General features: G+C 38.6%; 1 protein-coding gene across 1 annotated transcript in view; it reads right to left on the bottom strand.

Moving 5' to 3' along the window:
- The window catches only part of col14a1a (collagen, type XIV, alpha 1a), a 109,455-nt gene that overhangs the window by 9,740 nt on the left and 86,579 nt on the right, over window positions 1-13,136 (bottom strand). Inside the window, exons 36-39 of the mRNA XM_083898982.1 lie at window positions 9,586-9,639; window positions 4,382-4,435; window positions 4,177-4,248; window positions 775-810 (exon numbers count right to left, since the gene is read on the bottom strand). Coding sequence (XP_083755108.1) covers window positions 775-810; window positions 4,177-4,248; window positions 4,382-4,435; window positions 9,586-9,639 — 216 coding nt within the window. The remainder of the gene's footprint in view (window positions 1-774; window positions 811-4,176; window positions 4,249-4,381; window positions 4,436-9,585; window positions 9,640-13,136) is intronic.

Here is a 13,136-nt window from a genome sequence, read left to right on the forward strand (position 1 = left end):
TTGTACGTCTTCCTTAAATCATATTACAATGGATTTGAAAAAAAAAAAAAAAAATCAAATAAACAGCTGTATAATGTCTTCTGTTGCACTACTGAGGTGCATTATGTTTTATGTAGTATCCAGTGTTTGTGGAGTTTGACTCATTCAAGAGACTGAGAGCCACTAATTAGTATCATTCAAAAATACAGTTGCTGAAAAAAAAGTGGTCTTGCTGTTTTCAAATGTGTGTATAATGAATCTAACAGTTGGCAGGCACCATTTTATTTACTACTATTTACTTTTGCACTGTTCAGTTACTGCTACATAAAACAATGTGGGTCTTTGAGTATATGCACATTAGAAGCTTAAATTACATACAGTGTGGAAACCCGTTATGTACATTTATTTTCCTGGGATCCCAAACTTTGTACCAAAAATGAACTGCAGCAATGTACATTTGTCCCCAGAAGTTGATAAAAAAAAAATGTAGTGTGTGTCTTTCTACTGCACCAGCAACAACAAAAAAATCTCTCCAGCAAATTTGAACCATGAAAACTGATTTGATTTGCTCTAAACAAGGTTGAGAGAGTGAAATAAAGTGAACGTTTGTGCCAAAGACATACGAGGAACAAGGAAACATGACCGGAGGGCAATTTGGTTTCTTCAAAACAAGGGTGTGGAGAATTAGTGAGAAATTTACTCAAGCAAAACAACAATATTTTCCACAGAAAAATGGGCCAGTTAATCTTGATTTGCTCTAAACAGTGTTTCAGGTGTGTCAGTGGAATGACTTACTCGTTCTCCCTTATCACCTTTGGTACCAGCAGGACCCTGGAACATAAAAGCACAGGAGGAGAATAAACATCTGACTGGGATGTGTACTCATCTTTATTTCTAACCGTCTCCTCTAACCCTGTTATTGACATTATGCACATTCAAACACACCCCCTTTTTTTCTAGTCTGATCTAACATATGGTATAATTAAATGCTCTTAAACTAACATGTGTCCATATAAGTTCTTTGTTGTAAAGACAAAGAACCTAAAGCTAGAATGGCTAAGTGCAAAAAAAGCACCTTGGATTAGGTTTGCTTTCCTGCTACTGCCAGAGTCAACACTGTGAGACATACAGACGAATATCTGATCACAACACACTCAAAAAAAACTGCCAAGCTCATAAAGCCGGTGAATGCATATCATAGTGTGATGCTCTGTAATCCAGAGGCAAATAAAAGTGTTATTTCCTGGCCACAGCACACTATACTGATATGATGAATATCAGTCTGAAGGCGTTTCAGCTTTTGGAAAAAGGGAATGTTAAGTATGTTTCGGGGGGAACACGTCCTTGACCTTGCCTGTCAGCGTGTATGTACAACATACACAGTAAATAAAAAGAGAAGGTTATAGCATAGCAATGACCCATCCACCCCTTACTCCCACACGGAACACCACAAGGCCTTTTCCAGGTCCACAAAACACATTCACTTCCCATCACTTCAGGAACCCTTACCAAGTTCTGTGTTTTCTGTGTGTGTGTTTTTTTTTCACAGCCAGGACAAAAACCGCATGAATCTTCTTGGATCCTCTGTCACAGCCAAAATAAATGTCTGGTCATAGGACAGACAGCATCTCTCATATCAAGAATATGATCCCACAGTGTGCGATATCTCTGCAGTTCATCCACAGAGGGACGTTTACTTGCTGTGCTTCTGTGTAGAATGGTAAAGCAGTCAAACCAATTGTTTTTTTTTTATTTGTAACTGGCCTATAGGAGGCCAAGTCAAGCAAGATGAATAAAAAATACACATGTATACAAGTATCTGGTGACAATAGTGCTCGGTTCTGTCTGAGTATTTGTTGAATGCTATCGTTGTTTTTAGACTTTCTAAAGACCCGTACATACTATACACCAAAAATATCGCCTGCTCTGTTTTATATGGTTTCATAAATGTTGCTCTTGACAGATAGAGAAGAACATTTCCAGATGTGTCGTGTTTTTTCCTGACACGGAACAGTTTGGGTTCCATTTTGATGCCAGCACATCAGGTCAAGAATTTGATGGGGCTTGAAGTCCTGCTGTTTTGAATCTTTATTTGCTGTCATGCTGTCAGCAGAATAAATCCACTGTCCTTGAACATTTCTCAGCGCAGCGCTCGTGTTTGTCCACCTTAACAAAACCATTAGAAACAACTCTTACAAGGTCTCCTCGGGTCAGTCGGAATATGAGGCAACAAATTGCTACATTTCCCTGTAGATTTAAACGGACACTGTTTCTGATAAAAGAACTGTAGAGGGTAGAATGAGAAACTGAATCAGCAATTTCCTGCTGAGGTGAAGTGTGAAACTAACAATTTAAGGAGTTCTGGAGATTTAAACGCCATTTTTCCTCATTGGTGTATTCGCTGCATGTGCATACTTGGATATGAGGAATCTGTGTCTGCTGAAGACTTGAGAGATGAGGCAGATGTGATCTCTCACTGGTTTTGTGTGTGTCGGTGTGTGTGTGTGTGTGTGTGTGTGTGTGTGTGTGTCAGTGTGTGTTTGCAAGTGAGTGGGGGAGAAGTGTCGGCTAGTGATTTATAACTCCTCTACTCTGAGCCAAACTTTGCTGTTGGCCTGCAGAGCTGACCTGAGTCTAGATTAGCTGTCACCAACATCACTGTATCATCTGTTCCTGTAAGCAGTACACAAGGTTCTGGAATACAACATCTTCTCCATCCTTCTCTGGGATTGTCGTTGTGTCACTTCTACATCTCTCTTCTCCTTCTTCTTCTTCTTCTTCTGAACAAATCATCACTCACTGTAGTTGTAGAAGTTAAGCCTAAACATTTTGCTTTTTAAATGATCATTTATTATTTCTTGAGAAGTATAACTAGATCAGATAAATACAATATGTGAAGGGAATTTTGTATTTCTATGGGAATGTTCAAAAGTAATTGTTTTGATGACCCACATGTGACCTGAGATCATAGAGACCATTGTGTTGTTTTACGACAGTTTACGACACAAATGGTGGCGTTGTAAACAACTACCTTATCTCCTCATTTGCCTGTAGGAGGTCATAAAGTGGTAATTATCAGACTGATAACACACCCAGAAAGACAGATAAATGCAATGTTTTTCTCCTAGATCTTTGAGTATTCACCTTGTTGCTCTGCGAATTCTCCTCTTGTACAAGATTAAACCCTTGTTTGAATCCTGAGCTGGCTCCGATCTCCTTCCTTCATTGCTAAATTATCACTGGATTATTTTAACACAATCAGAATAGTCTTTTGGTAAATTGATTTATATAGAGCTTTTCTAGTCTTGATGACCACTTTACACTAGAGTTTTTGACATTCACCCATTCATACAGTACACCTCCATCTGATGGAGAATCAGAGAGCCCTCAGCACAGCCACAAGCAACTCCTCTCAACCATTTTGGACCAAAGTCATGCTGAAGAGGTGCGGAACCTCTTCTGTGATTATTTTGAATTACAAAATTCCATACAAGAATTCCAGTTGAAAGACAACTCGCTCTACCACTGACCCTCTGTTGGTGTTTTGGATGTAAACGTTCGTTGTTCTCACACTAACAGGCTGGTTGTCGTTCAGGAAAAAGGGAGATCAGAAAGTGGGACAAGGGGGAGAAAAATAAACACTGTGTTTCTTGCCTCTCTTGTCAGTTTTGGAACTAAAGCACCCCTGTTATTTATATTTAAAACAAACTTGCAGTGTACTGCAGCTGTTCTATTACTGTTCCCTGTAAGAGCGGGAAAGGCATGATGGGAGGAAACAATTCTAAAGAGGAGAAATCTGAAGGGGAAATGGAAGGAAGAAGAGTAAGTAGTGGAGAAGTCATGACCTCTGTGTTTCGTTTTTAATTTGATTTGGATACAATATGACAAACTCTACGGATTCAGAGTGGTCATGTGAGAGACTGGTTTGGGTTTAACCTCCGCATTAGGGTCATAGGCTCACTGTTAAAATATGTTATTACTCATAACAGGACACAAAATGTAAATTCGAACAAAAATGAACATGTATTATTTAATCAATCAGCAGTCACCTCTGGTGTTTATTCAATATATTTTTAGTTTATCAAGGAAACTGGAAGACATAAAAATAAGGGTAAGTCTGAGCCAATAAACTCTCCTAAATGTTGACAAGATGCTTTCACATCAATCTAAATGTCCAAGTAAAAAATGTTCACTCACCGGAACTCCTTGATCCCCTTGGTGCCCTGCAGACCCACCTGGTCCAGGAGCTCCAGGTGCACCTGGGGCTCCCTGAAAAAAAGACACATAAGGGTTGACAGAGACACAGATGCAGAGTTAAAAAATAATACAAAGCAGAATAATCGGTTAATCTGTGTGAGCAGGTGAGGTGCCAAGGAAATCAGGCTGAGAACCAAAGACTCACAACAGGTCCACCGGGTCCTTGTCGTCCTTGCGGTCCATTATTTCCTGGAAGACCCTGAAATGAGTAGTGTAATCAAATATTAGTATGAGCCCTTTAATAATTGATGACGTTGACGTTTTGCACAAACTCCTTTCTAAGAAGCCTGTGGAATTTCTGTTAAATCTCCACATCAAACTCACAGTATCACTTATGTGAGTTCATTATTACATTAATTGATGTTGATTATATTATTTTCTCATACAATAAATGGAGACCAAACGCAGCAGATGATGCATTTACTGCTTCCATTGATGTCATTAAATCAAATGTTTGTTTTTACATTTTACACTCCACATAAAATCTACAGTATGCTTAAGTTGCCTCACGGTGTGTAAAACCTTCGGTCACACATTTAATGTCTTCTCCATGATGCTGTGGTTTAAGAAAAACATGTGAAAAATAAGACAAATTCTAGCCTATGCCAAATCTGTGGGCCAGTGTTTTTCTAAACGTATGCCATAGAACAGCACCACCATAGTATAAAATAACACAAATGTGGTTTTGGTACATCTGTATATTTATGGCCAATTCAGACTGAAGAAATTCATTGGTATTTCTAGGCAGTTTGGAATCGGATTGCACTGGAAAACAGCTTAACCTGAGGTTCAGCTGATACTTTCATGTTAGCTTGGATGTCTGTGGTCACACTTTGAGGCTGATGGCCTCACAGCATAGATCATCTTTTTATGCATCTCAAGTTAGCCTTTGTGCCTCAGTTTGATCTACATGTCAAGCAATACTATCATACCTGGCTGAGGGGGTATTTTGTTTGTATACAGTGGCAGCGCAGGGGCAGGTGGCATCAAGAAGTGTTGATTCAAATGCTAAAAGACAGTTTTTGTGCAGTACAAATCGCACCTGAAACTTTGCATGCTTTGTGTTTTCAGTCATACTCAAACCGATGTTGCCATTGTCACTTCCTGTGTGCAGTGTGGCAATGAGAACCAAACTGAGAAACACAGAGTGCAATGTAGAGCTGATAAGATTTCATTTCAAGATCAGCATTTTGTGAACTTCTCTGACAATCATTTGAAGATTAATATGTAGACGTAACTTGCTACAGTCTTAAAAATGTAAAACATGCTGCAACAATGATGCAACGTGCTAGATGAAATATCTCTGAGCATAACAGAGAGCCTCTGTCACCTCAAAGACGCACAAGACACCCCTACGCATCTGAAAGAGACGCATATAGACGCTCAGAGCAGCTGCCCTCAGAATCCATCCACACTTAAACATCGCTGTGAGCATCAAGCTGGTAATAAGCAATCTTTTGTGATTTATTATTGGTCCTGGAAATGCTGATGATATTAACAAAATAAAAGTCTGTATGAGCCAACAGTGAACTAAGCCTAACCTGGATATTGATCCCGACCCGATAAGGGATAACATGGTGTATCTTTAAATGAGGGAAATCTCCTGTAGAGTTACATACTAAAGGTTTTATAAAGTCCATGAGAAAATGAATTTGCCAATCCACAAAATCAGTATTCATTACATGCTCGTATACCCATAAGCTTCTCTGCAAACCTCCGTCACCTCAGAAAACTTCACAGTGAGCGACTATGAAGCCCCATAGTAAACACACTGGGCCAGAGCTCTTACCAAGTCTCTCGGCATCACAAACCTTTACTGTAAAATCCTGTCTGACTCAGCAGAAGCATGTCTGGAACAAATCCAGACATGCTTCATCATCGAAAAATCTTGAGATAACATAAAAGGTCACTGAAATCCCAACTGTAAAGGAAACAGGAGTCGGCCAGTAAATCAAGCTAAAACCACCAGTTGTGGAAGTCTTTCAAAGAGATGGAGCATAATACAACATCATCACAACAAACACACACTCAGTGAATACGGACTTTATTGTAATCCATAGTTGGTTAAACTTTGTCTGTTTGAGGTTCAAATAAGACATTCAGCCTTGTGTCTGTTCTCACAGGAGTCAAGCTCATGAAAATGCATCACTGCTCTTACATTTTTGAAGCTGAGCAGCATCAGGTTTATGGTTTGACCTATACTCTAAGGATCTGGGGTGAGAGTAATATAATTCAGAGTTTTGTATGCATAGTGGAATTCTGACCAATACTGTGCAGATTCTCTCACTCTCTGTTCCAATCTCCATGAACAATACTGAACTTTATTTCTGTCAAACTTTCTGGGGTGAGTTTGGAAGCTGAAGAACAAATGTGGAGAAAATAGTGCTCAGTCATTGAAAAGCGTAAACTATATACTGTACTACTGATTAAACAATCAGCAGGATATACATTTTTACAAGCCTGGGTCTGGATGAATACAACTATTCATTGTGGAGTTGAAAAACCTCTGCAACACATGCATCTGTGACCAAATAAAGATTATTAGATATCTCTGATCAATTTCACGGTGACAAAGACAAAGTAAGTAGGAAAAAGTCTTTGTTGAACTCTTTGTTTGTTTGAACTATTGTTCTTTTGTAATCTGAATCAATTGTATTGTTTTGTTTCGTATACACCACTTTTGTTGTTTGTGTGTGTGTGTGTGTACCTCTGGACTAGTATTGATTTATTTTATTTTCAGTAAATCAAATCTTTGTCTTCTCTTCCTATAAACCAGATGATACAGAAGAGTGGCTGAGAGAGAAATCTCAGACACTCTTCTGTGAAATCAAATCACCAGCACAAGAAACAGCATAGATTTTTTTTTTTTTTTTTTTTCTCAAAAGCCGCTTCTTGTTCATAATTACTATTTAACTGGATATATTCTACTTCCTAGATCACTGTCAAGTGAATGGTAGAAACTGCTGCAGCACTGAAAACCTCTTATCAGCATTCCATATGTCCCTTCTCTATTGCTTTCAGTACAAAAAAAAAAACTTTCTACCCTGCATAGATGTGTGATAAAACATCTGCAACAATACTAATATTATAAGTACTGATTGAAGTTGTTTCTCTGTACTCTCCAATAAGTACAAATAAAATATATTCAACAGATATGTAGCATCGTAAAGAAATATGAATATTGGGAGCCCTGTCATAAAAAAGGGACAATGTATCACAGGCAAAATCACTCCCTAATGATTAATTTCACATGATAACACACAATAATAACATGCTCTGTATGGTGTGATACAGTGTGGGCTGATCATTTGACATCGACATGTATGTATTCAGTTACATACACAATAAAGCTGAAGAAATTGTGACGAAAGCATCGAGCTGTAGTGCAGAACCACGTTCACACCCATAGAGACCTCTTTGTACAGAAACACTCAATAAACGTCCAGCAAAGTGTGTGTGAAAAAGGTACGTGTGGGAGTCGGAAAAATGCAGAAACAAACTCACTCGCGTCTATAGCCACGCACCGTTAATCATAAACCTTTAAAACCAATGATAAAAGCCATGATTTTCTTTCCAAACTTTAAAGCTTTCATCGTGAGAAGACGCTCAAGCCAAAATACGTGGAGCATCCTGAAGGAAACCACACGACGAGCCTGAAAACTAGGTATGACATCTTTCAAAACCCATCACCGAGGGGAGCATCTGGAGTCCTGTCAGCAAATGCATGTGCAGAATCTTTTACCTCGCCAGGAGCCAGAAACCAGGATGACAAAACTCTTCTCTCCATGTTCATGAAATGCATTTGGATAAAACCTTGTCTTTTAGCTTGTCGATAGATTAACCTCCGCCTGTGTTTTCCTTTTCTTTTATTTACAGCCCGGCTGGGCCCGATTCCTCTGTCAGCATCAACTACAGCGAGCTGAAATCACACGGCTTTTATGACTGAGATCTCCATTGTTCATGTTTTCAGGACTAAAGAGAACCAGCTGGACACAGCTTTACATTTAAAACGTGTATGCAGTTATACTATCTGAATGTACAGCACTTTTTGATCAACCATTGTTGTCAAAATGTAAATGTGTTTTATGAATGAATTTGGAAGGAAGAAGAATGTGAATCTTAAAAGATCAAATATGTAACATTTCGTCATTAATATATCAAAAAACAAAGATGAATGTTATATAAGTTTGCCTTTGGAAATCGCCATAAATGAACAATCCTCTCTATTCAATAAAATGCAAAGACTCTTCAGTACAAAGCTGCACATTTGGTGGTCCTGCAAATATTTCAAAATAAAAGCCTTGTTGAAAAAAAACAATGGTAACAGGGAAAAGAAGTTAGAGTGCCTTTACTTTAAAACAGGCACATGTGACAGACATTAGCTACATAACTATCCAGGAGCTGGACACCAAAGTGAGGTGCTCTGAGATGAGCCCACAGAAAACGTACTGGTTGTATCACCAATTCTTCCACAGGCGCACAAAGAATTCTGCCGGGCAAATGTTGGCAGCGTTCATCAGTCACATTCGAAGGACTCGACAAATCAAATTGAAACGGGACAGCCTACGTAGCTGTGCAGTGATGCATTTTGACAACATCCAGTCAACAAATGCACGCTACAGAGGATCCAGCTCGTGGATTGGGGCACAGCAGATTATGCCGAGATCCATCGGCTGCAGTCAGGCGTCACACTTATTTATCAAAAAAATAAAAAAATAAAAAAAATAAAAGTAGTTGTTTGTGTGCATTCAACTTAAAAAAAAGGTGGAATACAAAACGACCCAGAGGATCAGTCACTTGTTCGGGAAGTGAGTCCAAGATCGTAAATTCTGCTCCCTGATGTCATCAAACAAGGTCTTTTGTTTAAATCGTTAAAGGGTTTTTAGACATCCAAATGTTTGTTTAAGGTTTTCCGTGTTTATTTAGTACCTGGAAAATGTTCAGAAGTGCTACACAAAGTGCTGACCATAGTTTTAAAGCACAAATGTGCTTTTTTTTTCCCAAAAGAAAGTAGGTTTTATTTTTATTTTAACTTCTGTAATCCTATTGCTATCCCTGTGTTTTTCTCCAAATCAGGTCCAAATGGAGTTTTCATATCTTTAAAAAAAAAAAAAAAAAAAAAAAGCTAGATAATGCTAGTATCATATTCTCATGTTTGCAGGCCGGTTGTCCCTTTTCTTTTAGTTTTATTTTGAAGGTGTTTTTTTAGTTTTTTTTTTACACCATTTACCCCCTAAGAAATGTCGTCTACATCTCTCCACAGAATATCTCCATTCGCAAATCAAGTATATCACACGATAGATAAATAAATCAATTTATCACAAATAAATAAATAAATATTTATCTCACCCTTGGTCCTGGTGGGCCATCACGTCCAGCTGAGCCTGGGCCTCCAGGAACACCCTGACCGAAAGAAAGAAAAACAACAGGTTTGACATCTATGACAACATAAACCATACTTTACATACAATTTAGACAGTAACTCATTATACTGCGTGAACTTTGTGTGAAAAGGTTACCTGCAGAAAACAATTTAAAGTTAATCTGCCTGTATTAATAACAAGGGAACAGATGAACAAGGGATGCATTCTAAATAAGGTAAAACATGCTAATCCAAAAGGATTAAGGGTTTCCTATCTTGCTCAATGATGCTCTGGTAGCAGTGTCCATGAATTTGATTTGTACACAGAGCCAACTTCTAACGTCTAAATTAACATAAGTCTTTCTATCAGCAGGCTGCCCTGCTACTCCATCTCCTGCACCATTTCCCCTTCATCCAGCTCTCTGCAGGTCAGCGCACACAGTCAATTCCAAAATACAGTCATGGATTAAGTGTTGAGGTGATTTATCTCAGCACTTCCGAATTAGTAGAGAGAGCGCGTAAAACAGAGCAGTTAACAGAGTTAAAAGGTTCCACAAATTACAGGACGGGGGTCACAAAGGACAGGCCTCGTATGATTAATGATGTGCTGTTGTTTAGTGTTGTCTCTCCCAAGACATTTGAAATAAACTCTCCTGACACTTTCACTCACTCAAAAACACACATTGAGACTCTGAAGAATACACCGCAAAGAAAATCCACTTGAACTGTTCATTTAAGGTGTGAACAAATGTCTGTTAGTGTACCAAATGCATTCAAAAAAATTTGAAAACATTATTTTAAAAGAGTTGGTGAACCAACCTTTACCTCTTCTAAAAGAAAATATATCAATTTAAGTAATAAGAGAGGACCACTCTTTAACGATGAAGGTTCTTTGGAATACATGAAATTCTCGTTCATGGGGAGGAATTGATAGCATTTCATCATACCACACTGATTCATATTAAGCAAATATGAATATTTTTATAACACTGGATAATAGAGTTGTAGGATACTAGGTCTAGGGTATAGGGTATATTGATGTGTTTGTTATTACTAGCAGAAACACTGCAACTGTGTATAAACAGATGAAAATGATCACCATTAAAATGAGAATCTAGCAATTCATGTGAAATGCATTTGCAGTATTAACACTATGGTTTACAGCGGTGTCATCAATAACTCATGATATATAAACATACATACGCTTCATAGATATTTACAGCTCATTACATATATTTATTTATTTATTTCGTTAAAGAGGATCGCTGGATAACTTTGCACACTGATAAACCGAAAGAATTGAAAATGAGACGCAAACTCACGACCCGTATTTACCGTAGCTGCATTTTTTTTCACTGTCAAATTGAAACCGGGGCGAAAGGTATGCTGATGACAAGGTTATGTTGTATTTACTGCAGCAACAAACAGAGAGGGGAGGGGGGCAGAGCGGTGAGCAAGAGAGGTAATTGATGATTTAGAGTTGTGATATTCTCTGTGGTCCCTCGTATATTACAACAGGGCCCTGGAAGCTACAATATTCCCCCACTGAGCCCACACACGCACACACTGACACGCGTACACACACGCCGAGACAGGCGCACACACACACACACACACACACCTTTGACAAAACGAATTACTACTCTGTAATATAGTGCAGCACAGGGTAGCACTGCTGGCTTTTATTAATAGGACTATGCAGTCGGAGAGGAGAGAGTGTGATGCAGCCGAGTTGGTTCAGTGACTAGTTCTTCCTCTTTCGACTGGTTACTAAGTTGAGTGTGTTACTTTTTAAATTTGGTTTATTGGCAAAAAAATTAGTATACTACCCTTATCAATGTTTATATAAGTGCATATTCACTTTAAAATAAAAATGTTGGGGTTTTTGTAGCCTTAGAATAAGCCTATTGCCAGATAAACATACTCTTTATCTATATAAAAAGCAAGTTGGTGTCAGCAAGGTGTCTGTGACGGGCATGTCTCGCGGACCGTTTGTCAGATCGCCCTAAAGATTTTGGATATGAGTTGAGCATGGCCCGATGGTGAGCATCCTTGATTTTCCAATTTTTTGGAGTAATTTTAATTTTCGCTGATTTATCATGTTGCACCAGGCAGTCAGGGGCTCATCAGCGGCAGCTGCGCTGTCTGGAGTGGGGATGTGGGAGTGAAGAAGCTTTCACACGGTTCAACGCAGAACATGGTGTTATAGTGAAAATGACAAAATCAGTGTCCATTCACCAATATGCAAGCACACATTTATTTAGCATTAGCATGCTACTATTTGGCAGCTAACTTGGTGAACCTGTTTCCAAATGTAAGCTAGCGGGGCTATGGTTAGCTTTAGCGTAGCTAGCTGTTTTGTGACCGTCAGCCACGCTGGAATCTCTTTACAAGGCGTATTTGATTTGCGGTGTTCACATACTTCCTACGGGCACTGCACTAGTAGTACTAACAAAAGGGATATCATTGCCTTCAACACTCTTTTAGCACATAGCAGAATTCTTCTAGCATTATAATCTCTCAGTTTGCCTGGTTAAAAGACGTGATGGTTTTATAAAGCCTTGAAAAATATTAAATATGCACTCAGGTGTTCCAAGGATCATTTTATTAAGAAATGGCAACCTTTTATTTTATATTCTAACATTCTGTTGCCACCTGAATGAGACTAACCAATTTGCTGTTTGTACTAATATTATCTATCCATTCTTTGTTGGTCTAAATGACACTTTGCTTAGGTGTATAATACAACCACTGTGTCATACCTAATTAAATATGTAGGCTATCTATAGGGCTGGGTGTAGGGGTTGTGATTATATTTTCCCTTTTTTTTGTCTTTTTGTTTTGCTTTTTGCCCCCCAATCTTTTCAAACTCTGTATATCTTATTGCACACTTCCTTGAATAAAGCATATACATATTTGTATTCAATGTATTTCATGATTCATCCTAGTAAAAACAAATAGTTAATAAAGAACAGTCATCTTAAACCACCAGTACCTCAGCCAGAAATAAAGTGTAATAAACACTTGCCCAAGCACTAAATATTACCCTCATTATGTTTTTCCAGCATCACCCTCCAGTCACTAAAACATTATTTACCCTGCAGGAGGCACCATATTGATGCACAGCACCATAGTGCAGTGCACAGTGAGGGCAGATCAATGCATTAGTTTAACACAATGAGTGATCAGCAGATGAGTGCAAGGACTGAAACCAGTTGTGCTTTGTGGTATGGAAAATAAATAAATTCTCTCCTTTATGCTCCCTGCATGAGCTGTCCCTCAAACTTTTACAGCGTCAGCGCTGACTGGAGACTCGCGCTGTAGCTGAATTTCACTCAAATGTACCGTTTATTCACTCGTCACTGTCGCAGTGGTCTCAGTGGCTACGGCAGAAGAAAACACGTGGGTTGTCAAACCTTCACAGGGCCTATATAAAGACACAACATGGAATGTAACACTCTTAACAATAAGATTAAGGCTTACTCATTCTTAACCTCTAACCACTGACTTGAAATATAGCACATGAAATAAATCATTA

This window comes from Microchirus variegatus, assembly GCF_963457635.1.
Source record: "Microchirus variegatus genome assembly, chromosome: 1".
Lineage (NCBI taxonomy): Eukaryota > Metazoa > Chordata > Actinopteri > Pleuronectiformes > Soleidae > Microchirus > Microchirus variegatus.